Here is a 14,993-nt window from a genome sequence, read left to right as displayed (position 1 = left end):
ATATGGAATATGGTCGACACATCTGACATGACACTTCATGTACACTAGTAAGATTTTACTCTGCATTGCACAAAAATGACACAATGTAAATTACAAAACATTATGCCTGTAACGTTAGCCTAAATTACCAAATAGTAGTTACGTTAGCATAATCTGAAATTGACTCTAAAACTTCTATTTCTCCATCTATGCATATATAGTGAAAAACAAAGTAATATATTTTATTAGCTCCCTAAAATTACTGTTTCCTGCAGTTATTATACAGCTTGTGATGCTTGACTTTCTTTTTACAGTTGTTTTCGATTGAACAGCGCTATAGATGTTCACAAGCCAACCAATTTAGACATTACTTAGGCTACTACCTAAGACATTTTTTTGCAACCTGAATCACTTGTTTGAAACTACTGGTGCAACCGAATCCTGGGTTGTTCATCCCACATGAGGCCCCAGTTGTTTTTAACGATCCCAACGGCACGCTCACACAATACACACACGCACACACAGACGGGATTTATTGGGTCAGATGAAGAGGCGGTTGAAGTTGTGCAGGGTTGTATGGGTGCCCCCTTTTAAAGCCGTTGCTGCTGTCTTCAGAAGAACCAGGGTGCCTCTGCTAAAAAACAGATGTCAAAGGTCAGGGGAAGGTTGGCATGACAACAGACATGGACTTGCCATTGTTGCAATGATCTGGGTCGGTTGGAAAAGCTGTCTATGCGTGTGTTTGCATCTGTGGGGGGTAGACAAATAGAGAGCTGCTGGGAGTGTGTGTGTGTGTGTGTGTGTGTGTGTGTGTGTGTGTGTGTGTGTGTGTGTGTGTGTGTGTGTGTGTGTGTGTGTGTGTGTGTGTGTGTGTGTGTGTGTGTGTGTGTGTGTGTGTGCATATGGCCGTACTGCTATTAGAAATGTTACACAATGGAAGTGGAAGTATAAAGACATTTTTGAAATTCCATGGTGCAGAGTCTCAAGGACAGTTGAGTGTCAGCAAGGCAAATCTAAACAGGAAACACACACACACACACACACACACACACAAACATAAAGCGCGTAGATGGGTATACTATTCTTGGAGCAGCAGGAGGTTTTGTCTTGGGTTTTGATGTGTGCTAACTACGGGAAATGAAGTCTGTTCTTGCAGGAAATGATATTATTTAGCTGGACCCTAGGCAGGATGTCAGTTGTATCATGATTCTATCTGCCAGGCCACCTGCATGGATTACATCAGGATAAAATAGATGTAGAATAGACAAGGGATGCTTGATTTATTTTATTACCATTAAACTTTACCTTAACCACAGCCATAATCTCATCATGATAGTTCCATTTCAGAAAATGAAAATTTTACAATAAAGGCTTTGCCTTGAAGGAAACATTCTAAATGACCATGCACTTTTATTCTTGACCTTAGAAAAAATCTTAACTCAAAGTCCACGTACTAGCTTTTTAAGTAACTTTGAAACAAACAATACACTCCCTGTATTGATAAAGAGTGTGAGGTGCAGTTGAAAGATCTGGAGAAAGCTTAAGGGAACTTGAGTTACACTTGTTTTGTCAAACTTTAAATGCAACTTTTAATAATTCATTTACAGCATTTAGCCTACACTGTAATCCAGATTTACACACAATGATTATATAGTGGCAGTGTCGAACTCTTTTAGTCAGTGGTGATTTTATGATGACCGTAAGTAGCCTACTAATCCATGATGCAAACCCTTTTCATTTTGGTCAGAGTGGTGACAGATAATATGACTTTGTAGCAGTGTCCCATATGATCCATTCGAATATATCGAATATGAATCTGTTCTAGGCAGAGTTTGCTTTTTATTATTGGTTGGTATGATTTCACATGGGAAGCATGAAAACGAGAAGGAACTTGCAGGAATATCAATCATACTTGCATTCATGTTTCACCAGCTATCTTCAAACAAGAATAAAGTATGAAAAACTGCTTATGAGTGAAGCACCAATTAACTGTAAACCATAGCTTTGAATAAACTATAATTAAGTGTGTCCAAACTCAGTGAAGCATAGCATGACTGCAGACATGACATGCCTGTGTGTTTGCAGTACTTTTTATAATGTTGCTTTACGCTGCAGACCTGATATTTGACAGGTTAATAGTGTTACACTGGCTAATATGCCAGGCTATGATATATACAGCTAGGGTGTGTAGACAGCATTCCCAGACAGGCTTAGCTGGCTCTTACCAACAGCAAGTACCAAAAGTTCACTCTTTCTGCTTCTGCCGTTCCTCCCTGGCTCTCACTCAGGACACTTTTTGACTGCAAGAACTATTTAAACATAGAGAGACATCGTATTTTCAAAGCTGCTGTACAGTAGTCCATTTTTTTCATATTAACAACATGACTAAGTGTATGTGAAAAGGATCAGTCTTAGTGACAAACACACGGAAGATATACCTGGATTCTGCAGTTCCCCTCAGCTTGACGGAGCGTTGTAGCATATTTCAGCTCATTGTTTTGATTTTATGGCCCGCAACTTTACTGTTTTAGGTAGTGCTGGGCGGTATGGCCAAAATGTGTATCACAGTATTTCTTAAGTTTCTGTGGACCACTAAGATGGAGTCAAAACCAAACTTATCTAAGACATATTCACTCATTACAAATGTTTGATATCAATATGTTACAAATTTAGTTTTTCTCACTGGTCGTCAAGGGGGGAAGCGCTTTGAGCTGTTAACTAAATCTGTGATATAAAATAAATAGCTCCTACCCTCTTCTCTGTATTCTGTCTCTTTGATGATGTTTCAGGGTTTATTAGGTTTCCAGGACAAGCTGACAATGCATTCAGACAAAAGCACGCACGCACACACGCACACACACACACACACACACACACACACACACAGTGGTAATTGCTCTTGAAATACATACACTGCCTGTAAGTGGCTTTTGGACCATCCATCTCCTTGTGTTGTTGGTTTATTGCTCATTGTCAAGGCCACATGTGACTGTCCTGGGTGGCTGTAAAGACTTAGAGGGACAGACGCATGCCTTATTAGGTGCCTGACTGTGTCTTGGTGACACACACACACTCGCACATCTCATCAGCTGTGCATTGGGATGTGTGTGCTATGATGAGGGACTGTGACATTGTGTGTTTCTGCACAGACACGGGTACATGTTTGTGTATTTTCTCTGCTAAGTGCTTTTTAGAAAGGTTAAGTAGTTCTTTTTTTGAGGTGAAGCCTCAGACTCCACATTTCCCGACAGGGTGTGTTTTTAAAGGAAGGGCTCATGTTATTCTTTGTCTTCTTGACGCAGGTTTCCCCAGACCTCAAACAGTTAGGGTTATCATCACAGATAAACACACACATTGCACTTACATCCCAGGAACTATCATACGGTATCTGTGACTATTTAAACAAAGTAGAGGAGACATGTGGTTTAGTGCTTTTAATCAGTCATTATCATTATTCTAACACATAGTAATGTATAGCTGCAACATGTACAGTAAACATGCTTTTGTGTCAGTGTGGTGTAACTACCTTAGGCTTTCACATGCTTGTTCCCTGTGTTTTTCCTGCTGTAAATTTCACCTGCTCTTCGCAGCATAGCATAGAAGTTCACAGTGTGATACAAATCTGTCAGAGACATCTTTGTCCGAAGGCGGCAGTGCATGAGTTGTAGCCTATTGTGTGAGGTGGTGGGAGAGGTGTTTTTGAAGTGGGCAGGAAGGAATTAGGGATAACTTTGGATGTCGTTATTGTTGGCATATTGGCTGGTAGCTTATCCAACCAGAGACACACTTCAGCACGCATGCCACTGTGCACACACATACAGTACATGCGCACAAATCTATCTGTCTTAATATTTCTGCTGCCGTGCTGGAGACACGAACTTGACTGCAAAAACCTCCAAACATGCATATATACATGACAACAAATATATGCACAATCGTCCAACACACATATAGTGACGTGGCTTGGTTGTGGGCTGCAGGTCTAATGAGGTGTCTCTCTCTCACGGTGTCTCTCTCCCAGGACGGGGGGAGTCTGATGGACTCCAGTGGGGCTCTGCGGCTCCCGCTCTATACTGCCTGGCTGGAGCTCAATCAGAAGGAGGTAACCTCTGACCTCTAGCCTAGTCCCCCCTGGTGCTTTTTTCCCCCCTGGGTCTAATGTAGTCCCTGCTCTGCTTCTAGTACAGTCTACTGGACTAACTCCACTGTACATGTTTACTTCAGATATCCAGAGGTAGCATGGCCTCTAACACTAGGGTGTTAGCTCTAATTTAGTCTGGCTATGGTCTTGTCTGGACTATACAGTAGAAGAGGCTGTAGTAGAGTGTGGTGTGGCTTTCTGGTTTTAGTTTGGCCTCAGAAGGTATGTGGACTTGCTTAGTAGTTCCAATGTGACTTGGCTTTCTTCTGTCTCCCATTTCTTGATGATGAAGTCAAAAAACAAAACAGGGACCCATTCGTCAAAACATTGCTCCATAGTGCTACTACTGGTAAAAAAAAAAAATCCATAGGGTGCCTTCGAGAATGTACAAAACAATCATTTCTGCTTCAGGCTGGTGTTGCATGTTGCTGCTGTCACATTCTTCTCCTAAATTAAATGTCTAATGTTTCTCTAGAGCAGTCAGAGGTCTGTCTTCGTGAAGCAGGTTGGGACAGTTTTGGGACAGTTAGTGTGTTATATATCAGCGTTGTGGACTTCCTGCCTTTCTCTGTTTATCCATCTACAGGAGTATCTAATAGCAAAAAATAGAACAGTGGTGTATAAGGAGAATTGACACAGTAACAGCCTTCTTGCTCTTCTGTCAGTTCTAATTGCCGTCCCCCATTGAGGTTTGTTCAGGTGAAAGAAACATGTCTGAGCCTTGGCAGGCAGACCGATAGGTAGACACACCAGTGAGCAGTGGTTGTGTTTTGCTTGGCAGCAGCGTGGCAGGCTGAAGGACCGATTCTGTCAGGGAGGATTAACAACGCTCTGAAATCGACAAAGATGGCTCTTATAATGAGCATGGACAGCAAGTGTCTCTGGGCTCACACACTTCTGTTTAGACAGCAATTTACTTTAAGGGATTTAAATTTGAGATCTTATCCTTAATCTTCTGTTGTGTTCAACTAAGATCCCTGCATGTCCGTAGTGGTTGGTAATAATTGGAGAATTAACTAAATAGTAGCAATATATTAAGTTGAATAAAGCAAATGGCTACACCCAGTTTCAGGCTTCTGCACCTTTGGCTGTTGTACAATTTATTGGTGTGCGTGTGTGTGTGTGTGTGTGTGTGTGTGTGGGTGGGTGGGTGTGCATTCGTGCATTCGTGCGTGCATGCGTGCGCAAGTGTGTGTGTGTTTGCAAGTGACGACACGTGAGGCAGGGTTAAAATGATTTAGTCGGATGAAGTAAATATAAACAGCTAAATCAATTGATTATTTAGTATTTATGGCCAAGCAATGAAGCCACTCTGTACAATTGGATTTAAAAAATATTTGTTTTATGCTTACACTGAATTGAGTTTTATAATTGAATAAAGCAAGTCAATTTATAATATGAAAAATGCAACGATAAGAATATTTAGGGGGCCTAGCAATACTCAAAGTATCTTTCAAAGTGAAAGATAATGGACATTGGTGTGTAAAATCTTATAATTAAGGGTATTTGTGTAACCCCAGTTCTCTGAATAGCATTAGTGAGATTTCTTACCATGGGATACACCCCCTCACATATTTACTTATTATTTAAGCACTTATTTCATAACAGCAGCCCTGCGCTGGGACCTTCTGCCTTAATGTATGGCTAACGCAGTTTTTTTTTTCTTTCAGTTACTTCTTCTAAGAAGCCAAGCTATTATCTACCTACGGTGTAGCTCGAGGCTAACTACCGTAGCAACCGTGTCCTCAAATTGCCGGGCGCTAGTTGCCTGGGATACTGGTTCAACTCCCTTCAGTTTTTTTTTTTTTTTTTACAGTTTCCAAACAGTATTGTGGCCTCTCTATCCTTGCTAACATACTTTAGTTTAGCTACACCTAGCAAGCTACCAGTTTAGCTAGTTAGCCCTCTTAAAACGCCCACATTTGTTGAACTTTGCAAATGTTGACTATTATGTGTGGTGTGTGTGTTTGTCAGGATGAGAGACTTACCAGTCAGTAGGAACAGCAGATGTGTACAATATTGTGTCATTGAAGAATGGAGATCAATCTGTCACTGCAGACCGCCTTTATACATGACTATCCCAGTTACATCTCTTTTTCTCATGTCTATCTATTTCTCTTCACCTTCTCTCATTTTTACATTCCTTCCTTGCTCTCCTGTGATGTGAGGGAGTGTGTGTGTCACTGAAAGGAGGAAATTTCACACACCTCACCTAGCATGACCTAAACCTCTTATTAACGTTGAGAGAGAGAGACAGATAGACAGTGGAATTTGGGGGGAAGAGAAAATGAGAGATAAAAATGTTGAAGACGTGTAGAAATAAAAAAAAGTTGGGATAGAGAACACATCTGTATAGTTTATAGCCACTCTATACTCCCGGCGCTAATGCGTCTTCCTCCTCCTCTTCTCTCTCGTCTCCTCATCTTATCTCTTTCCACTAATGTAAATCTCTTATCGCTTATATGATCCCTATCAAGTTCAGTTTTATTGTGCCACTGCTTTTACTGCTAAACATTAGATATCCCTCCTAGTGATCCTTTAATTGCTTTATGTCGTGCTCTCTACAAGGCTGTTTAGATAATATGTAGATGGTCAGATTCATGTTGTACTTTTAAAAATAGCTTTTTTACCTAGCTTTTTTTTCCTTTCCAGGAATATTTTACTCCAACAGAAGGGAATTTGGTTCTTTGACTGTCAGATCCATAATTCATATTAACTTTTTAACACTGCCTATTGCTTGCTATATTGACATTTTGGTAAAAAAAAAAACGCTTATTCGTGTGCCAGATTAGTTGGATTTGAGGACAATTACCACTCTTTGTCTGTCTGCTTAATATGAAAATAAAACCAGGAGACGCTTAGCATAGCGTAAGAACTGGAAGTAAAACTGCAACTTGTTGTTTTTACACGTATTGACCTTACAAACTAGATATAACAATATATAATAAGTGAGCTTTAGAATTGCTAGTAGGCGGACAAAAAGTCACGTCCTGAGATCGATAATGTTGTCAGACACTTTTAGTAACAATCTGAGCCTGTCAGTACCAAAAGACAAAATCCCTATTATTGGACAAAAAGCAAGCGTGCGTGCGTGTGTGTTTGAATAATTCACACTTCTAGGTTTACATAGCCAAAGGACAGGTGAGGTAATGTGGACATGACAGAGTCTTTTGCTGCCAGAGGGAAGGTCTGACACACTAGCCTGTGCATGACAGGGCCAAAAATCAACTACACACACACACACACACACACACACACACACACACACACACACACACTATCGCACGCACGCACGCGCGCACACACACACACACACACACACACACACACACACACACACACACACACACTTCTAAGAGAGATACTGATGTTGGTTCAATGCCCATCTTTATTTTGGCTCCAGTTTATGGATACTTTAGGATAATAAAACACATTTTCAAATATCAAGTGTAATTTTCAACCAAGAGTCCGAGAAACAATGGCATTTCCTAAGGCAAGCCCAAATAAAATAAAAGACTGTGCGCCCTTGTTCCTTTATTATCGAAATGAACCGCGTGGCCGTCTGCAGCTCTGCTAGCCACTTCCTGCCTTACACACACACACACACACACACACACACACACACACACACACACACACACACACACACACACATACAACTTGCCTTTAGCTCACTCAACACACACGTTCAAACACAGACATCCTTCCCATAGTTCCCCAAACACACGCACAAACACATAATCACCACCGAGTCTTCCCTCTATCCTACCCTCTACACACACACACACACACACACACACACACACACACACACACACACACATTTCCTGTCATTAGCTGCTCGTTTTGACAGTGTTTAAGGTGTTTTCTGACTAAGCTGTCGAACCATGTAACATAATCTGTGCAGCAAGGCTCTTTATCCCGGCCGCGGGGCTGGTTGAGTTATCATGTCAGCTTTGACAGGCAACCCGATGGTAATAGAGGTGTCAGTGTGTGTTGGTGGGAGGGAGAGGATGGTGTGTGCTTGGGTCGATCTATGTCCTGTGAACATGTGTAGATGGGATGTTGTGAGGAGAAATTGCGCGTGTTTTGATTGGATTGGATGCGTATGTTGAGGTGTGTGTGTGTGTGTGTGTGTGTGTGTGTGTGACCCTCTGTCCACTCGTGTCCTCTGCCCTCCTGGTTATTGTGGCTAGCTGTGGGGATCAAGTGCATTACCATGGCAGCAGCAAGCCTATCGCCCCTGGAGACGACACCTTAGAGAGAGGGAATCTTCAACAGCCCAGAGCCGGGCAGAGGGTAAATTAGAGTCTCTCATGGGGCCCCTTAAAGTGAGGACCAAGCGCACTTAAAAACCAGGGGTCAGAAAGAAGCCTGAAACCATATACAGTTGTACCGACCGCGGATACACAGCTAACAGACACAATCAGCTAACTGAGTGCCAATGTTCAATTTAGGACATGGCATCCAGTGCAAAGTCTTTTATGAGGGAATTCATAAAGTTTTAAAGCAAAGATCAAGATTAAGGTTAAAGATTTGGTATAAATCAAGCAGAAAGAAAAGCATTTGTGTAGAATTATGTGCATTTATAATTTTGAGATTCCAATCATATTCCAATAATGGTGTACAGCTTTACTTCTGTTTTACCTTAGGTACATTTTTTGGCATAACATCACCCACTGTTCCTGTGTTCATCTTACAAGGGCTTTTTGAATTGCAGATAATGCGGAAATGGTTTTGAATAAGAACTTTGTTACAGCTCTATAAAAAGGGTACTCCCGTGATTTAGTAGTGCATCTCTATATAGTTTAGGCTCACAGGAAATCAATATAAAAAGAGTAAACTGATCTTTAAGTGTAAAGTCTGTGGAGGGGCCCTTTAAGAGAGCCTCAGTAAATGTTTAGTAGTTTTGTCTGGTTACATTATCACGCTTCAGAAATATGGTTTTGATCGGAATTTCAGTCACACTTTTGGATACCATTGCTTTATTGTATCCAAAAGCGTGACTTGCATGGTGTGATTGACAGTATGCCTTGGTGCCATTCATCCATGCAGTAATAGCAGTGTGTAAATGTTGGAAGTATATCATGAGCCTGAGGCAGTTATGTACTAACAGCTGCATTAATGCTCCTTTATCCCCTACATATTACATACACATTACACACATACATGTAGCACTTACACAGTGGGTAGATACATGTCAGTCTATGAGTTATCAGTACATGTAACAGCTGCACCCCTTGAGACTTTTGGGTTGCGGGTCCATTATGTACGATATCTGGGTATCTCTCTCTCCCCCCTGTGTTTTGCTTCCTGTCTTTATCTCATTCCTAACTCACTCGACTGAACTCAAAAGAGATGATAGATTGTAATCACCATTACTACAGATTCCTCTGTTAGAAGAGCCACTGAGTCGGGGGGGTTCTCAGTCAGACAAATTAGCGTTTGTTGCCCTTGAAAACCTTTCATACAGTTATCACACTTTCCCTCTCGTTTTCATTTCCCCACTGGTTTGACAAGTCATTTGAGTCATTGTTTGACCCACATTTGTAAGATTAGAAATTTCTACTTTAATATACTGCTCACTGGCTCCTTGAAAGTAGTTTTTACGGGAGGCCAGTTCATTTCATCAAATTTGGCAACACGCAAGATTTATGAAGCATAAACAAAATTTCCGTGTATCAAGTTGACAAAAGACAAACAGTAAAATTGTAAGGAGGAGGATACAAACGCTAATGAGTTTTTTTTCCCCCTTGATCAGATTTTTAAAAGGAATTTGTTGCGTCTTAGGAGCGGCTATAATCACAATATAACATACTGGCATAGCATTGACTATGGTTTTTTCAACGTGTTTTTCTGCTGGGAATTTGGGCTTACAAAATCAGACTCTTTTGCCCCTTCTAACTCTTCTTTCCTTCACCACTGTTGAGCATCTTTGAGCACTTTGGTTATTTGTGTTTGGGTCTTCTTTGTTCTCCTGCTGCTGGCTGCATGATGCCAACTTTCTTTACAGCTTTTGGCTGCAGGCTTTGCTGCTTTCCGAACAAAACCAGATCTTTTTCTGTTTTGTTTTTTTCTCACGCCTAGAGCAAGTCCCTTGATTACAGGCTGCCCACAGTGGACATTCATGCATACAGTATTTTACAGCAGAGTAATTCATTATTTGCAAATCCAATTGGCCACCAGTCTGAATTAATTGTCTTACACTGCCATGGCATTCTCCGTCACCTGTGTGCGGCTTTGACGCAAATGTCCTGAAGTGCAGTGTTTCACCACAGGCAGCTGTCCTGTCACTTCAGGAGGTAGAATCCAAGTTACCTAACGACAATTTTCAACTAGGTTTGATTAATGCTACTTTAGCTAACCTTTTGGAGACAAGAACGAGTTTACGTACGCCGGCTGCAACAACGGATTTCTTTAATCACTATGGCGATGTTAGTAGGTAAGGGTGGAAGGGTTAACACAAGTAGACACCTGTGGATACATCGTAGAGGGGCAGTTGGCCGGTTGCCAGTAACAGGGGTGTGGTTTCCTACTATCATGATTGCTATACAGTACATGGCCCACATACAAGATGATTATAAGTAGGTTACTGACACAGACAGACGCATGCAAAACAGTCTGTGGGTCAACAGAAAATAAATCCGCTCATATTTTGATAACTGATCATTTAACCAAACATTCTCTGTTCCAAGTTCCAACATCCAAGTTCCAGCTAATAGTAGACATGATGGTGTTCATCCATCGACCACATATGGCTTCTGTGTGTGTGTGTGTGTGTGTGTGTGTGTGTGTGTGTGTGTGTGTGTGTGTGTGTGTGTGTGTGTGTGTGTGTGTGTGTGAAATGATTCTGCCTGTGAGTAAGTGAAAAATAAAAGAGATTAAAAGTAAAAAAAAGAAAGAAAACAGCAGTGGCGTCAGAAGTGTATTGCGGTTCAGTTGGCTTTCCTGTTCATCTTTATGGAAAGTGTGAACCTGTTTTTGGTGGAATCAGTGGAAACAGGGCATGTTGAAGGGAGTGGCAGTGATAAACTCCCTGTGGGTTGGAAAATATGCCCGGACCGGAGCCCACCTGAGCCAAAATAGAGGACGCTGCACCCCTCGTTGCTCATTTTTTACCCGTCTGCCAGTTTCTTTTTCGCCCTGTTTTTTTCCCTCTTCCTTTGTTTGCAGAGTGTCTGCCCCACCAGTATCTCATTACTCTAATCCTATTTATGAAGCAGACAAACACATGCACACACACATTCTCTTTCTTTGCATGACTCGTTTTCTTTCTCATTCTCTTCCGTTTCTTTTCTCTGTCAACATTTTTCTGAAATACATACCAAAGATGAAAATGCAACAAAATGAAATGAGCTGCTGTAAGCAATTTATTCATGAACTCTGGATTCAACGAAATGATTTTTCACCTTCATTTTTTATCCATTATAGACGCGCCACCGTAGTGGTTTAAAAGTCTTTCTTGCTATCGCTCAAACTGTCAAAACCTCTAAACAGCCCGAGTGCCTTATGTAAACACTGCACTGTGATCAGGTCTGGGATCTGTAGTCCCATTGTTGTGTGTTGTTGTAGTCATGATATTTAACATTCTCTCAGGAGAGATAGCAGAAAGAGGTAACTATTCATTGTTGATCTATTGTAATCCACTGAGCAAGGAAAGGAAATGTAAACACTGTCATTGTACTGTAAATATGGTGGAGCAAATTTGTCATATCAACTTTTATTCATCCAAGCAATGAAAACAGGTGTTATTTAATTGGTGGAAATGTTTTTTTTTTCATTGATACCCTCAAATTCCTTCTGCTTCCTGTTCCAAGGGCACTATTGTTAAGTAAAACGCTCCATTGAACTTCGGTCTCAGGTTAGATATTACAAAAACTAAAGCGATTTGGGGCCCTGATTTTCTAAACTGATCCACATTTTCTCACATCCACATTTGTCGGCCACAAGCCTTGATGGAGGAATTAGCCTACTTTGTAATCATTAGGTGCAAGCTTATGTACAATGGGCTTTTTGTCACCTTAAGCCAAGAGAGGCCTATGGACTTCTACTCCAAGTCGGCCAAAGTCAGATAGACACTGTTTGTGTAGCTCTGACCTGCACTGATCGAGCACCAAAGCTCAGCCAAGTTTCTCAAATTGAATACAAAGAAATAAAGAACGAAATCAGGCATTGCAAATTTGAACTTAATTCAGTCAGTGGAGATTTACCACAACAATACACTGTAAAAAAAAAATTATAATTTTTTACACTCGGGTAGGAAAAAGGAGACAATAGATTTGATTCCATGTAGTGTACAGCAGTGGTACCAACTTTTTTCATCAGCCCTGTCAGATGAACTCAAGTACCTATTTTAACCATTATTTAATGTTTTAGCTATCTATTGTAACCCAGAGACACAAAGAGAGAAAGAAAGACTGCAGCTTATTCATTACCTTTAGCTTTAAGCTATCTATAGTAGCCATTTATTCATTATTGAGCTTTTAGCTATTCGTTGTAGCCATTTATCTATCACCTTTAGCTATCGTTTCAACCATCCATCCATTCCTTTTAGTTTGTCTTTACTTCTCTGCTTACTTGCTTGCTTACTAGTTTCCATGCATCTATTCCCAAATTGTGGTGTTCAGGTGTTATAGCTGACTCAACGTTGACATTTTTTTTATTTATTATTTTTTTTAAACAAATCAAAATTACTATTTTATCTCTTTACTTTAGTTGCTCCATGATCTTATCAAAGTACCACTTGCAAAAGTGGAATCATATAAAGAAACCTTAAATACCTGGACCCTACAGTATCACGTGAATGTTGTATCTGTATTTTGTTTTTATTTTTCAGCCGAACATTGGGCGTCTAGGCATCCCTCATGGACCTTCTGCAGAAAAGGTGGCCGTGGTTGCCGTAGACGACTGTGACATCTCCATGGCGATTCGGTTCGGAAAGCAGATCGGCAACTATTCCTGCGCCGCTCAAGGCACCCAGACCGGACAAAAGAAGTAAGCTGCAGTCTTTCTTTCTCTCTTTGGGTCTTTACACTCATTATATCCAATCCATCCCACGCACACGCCGCACACAAACCAGTCAGACTAACAGGTAAATATGTTGTACCTTGAAGGCTAAGTCACATTGACTTCATTACAACAGATTACACAACTCTCATTCTACCACCCTCTCCTCCTTTTGTCTTCTAATCTGAGTGTTCATCCTTGTGGCCTTTCGGCTGTAAGACACTTTCTTAGATTCCCAAAAGATCACGTCAACACAGGATTAATACGAGTTACTGTGTGTACCACACACTAATGAATTTGTGTTTATTTTATAGCGTGAGACTTTTTTTAATGAGTCTTATGGAGAGCTTGCATGCTGAGACACATACAGTTTGCGGAGGGTGGGGACAAAGAGAGAGAGGAAGGTTCAAAGAGGAGTTAATGAGGTTACATTCCTTCAGGAACTTGTTGCACAGGTCACAGAAGCTGAGAGGCGTTTACAGTAGATACATCTACTTTGTAGAGCTGGAATATACAAATATACATTATGCTGGTGTGTAATGTGGTGACAACAAGCGAACGCCTGCAATTTTGTTCTGGAGAATTGGCGTGATTTAGAGTGTGATTGAGGCACAGAGCATGTGGCTTTCACTTTATTTTAAACTTTCTTTAAACATCACTAGTAGTACTACAGAACTAAAACACATCGTCCTCTACAATTTTTAAGAGGCAGAGTAAACCTGAGAAATGCAACTGAAACAGAAACAATTACTTAGCTTTTAGGACCAGAACACCTATTTTTGCAAATCTTTAAAACTTTTGTTAGAGTCCATTCAGTTTGACTCATCACATGTATTAACTAGAAGAGCACTCAGAGAGCGCAGACCTCTGCTTAGGCTTGCCCTATCTCACAATGTTATTGCACTGTGGATTTTCCTAGTGGGGAAGTCCTTTTTCTTATTGTTCCGACACAACTTGAATGCAGCACAAACACCCTGTCTTGCAATGTTAATGAAAGAAATCCAAAATTCAAATCCAAAGTTCTTCCTTGACCCATGCTACACCCTTGCACCAAGTTTAATGAAAGTACTAGTAGTTTTTTTCCATAATCCTGCTGACAGACAAACAAACTAACAAACAAACACACGAACCAAGCCAAAAGAATAACCTTCTTTGCTGACCTAACTATCTCTTACACTGTACTTTTACACTGTTTGCAAGGCTCTGCTATTTTTGTCACAACTCTGTACAGGCTTCATACTGAATGTCTCTGCCCAAATGTCCTCAATGCATATTTCTCTATCATACTTGGAAATCAAGTAAAGTTTGGATTCACTTTTCATTCCCAACAATTTCTCATCTGAATTCTTCTGATAGATTTGCATGTCGCCAAACTAGATATTTAAAGAACTGTTGCAGTTTATGGCTCTAAAACTACAACAGATTCCCATTTGCTTTATTTATTTCCTTAAAGACTCTTTGAATGTGCTTAACATGCTCCTGGCCATGCAACAGTGTTTGTGCTGTACACTATGCACACTACATTAAAAGTTTTAGCATTACATTAAGTCTCTTACAGCCCTTTTGTGTTTGATGTTGAGGGTTTTAGAGGCTCGGGATGTAAGCAGCTTCCTACATGACCTAGTATGTGGAACCTGACTCGGTCATGGTGATGGTAGCAGTTAGCCTTGTGACAGCTTAAACCTTGGAAACGTATTTCAGAAATGTCAGTCATGCTATGGGCTGATGCCTTACCTCAGTCGCCTTTTTTTGGTGTAAACTCAGGGCATTGACGGGGTGTCACTGATTTGTTTGTTACAGATTTACAAGCAAAAATGGACACAAATGAGCAGTCCTTAACATCATATTCCTATTTTATATTAGTAGT

The 14,993-nt window shown here is 40.7% G+C and overlaps 1 protein-coding gene across 4 annotated transcripts in view; it reads left to right on the top strand.

The window, feature by feature from the left end:
- The window catches only part of celsr1a (cadherin EGF LAG seven-pass G-type receptor 1a), a 91,359-nt gene that overhangs the window by 50,267 nt on the left and 26,099 nt on the right, over positions 1 to 14,993 (top strand). For 3 of the 4 annotated variants that reach the window (XM_031284897.2, XM_031284895.2, XM_031284896.2), the window contains exons 7-8: positions 4,001 to 4,081; positions 12,957 to 13,114. In XM_031284897.2, coding sequence (XP_031140757.1) covers positions 4,001 to 4,081; positions 12,957 to 13,114 — 239 coding nt within the window. The remainder of the gene's footprint in view (positions 1 to 4,000; positions 4,082 to 12,956; positions 13,115 to 14,993) is intronic. The other variant, XM_031284898.2, reaches the window with a different exon arrangement.

Source organism: Sander lucioperca, chromosome 20 (genome assembly GCF_008315115.2).
Source record: "Sander lucioperca isolate FBNREF2018 chromosome 20, SLUC_FBN_1.2, whole genome shotgun sequence".
Taxonomy (NCBI): Eukaryota; Metazoa; Chordata; class Actinopteri; order Perciformes; family Percidae; genus Sander; species Sander lucioperca.
The sequence above is the reverse complement of the archived record's forward strand: the minus strand, read 5'-3'. Positions and strand labels throughout refer to the sequence as shown.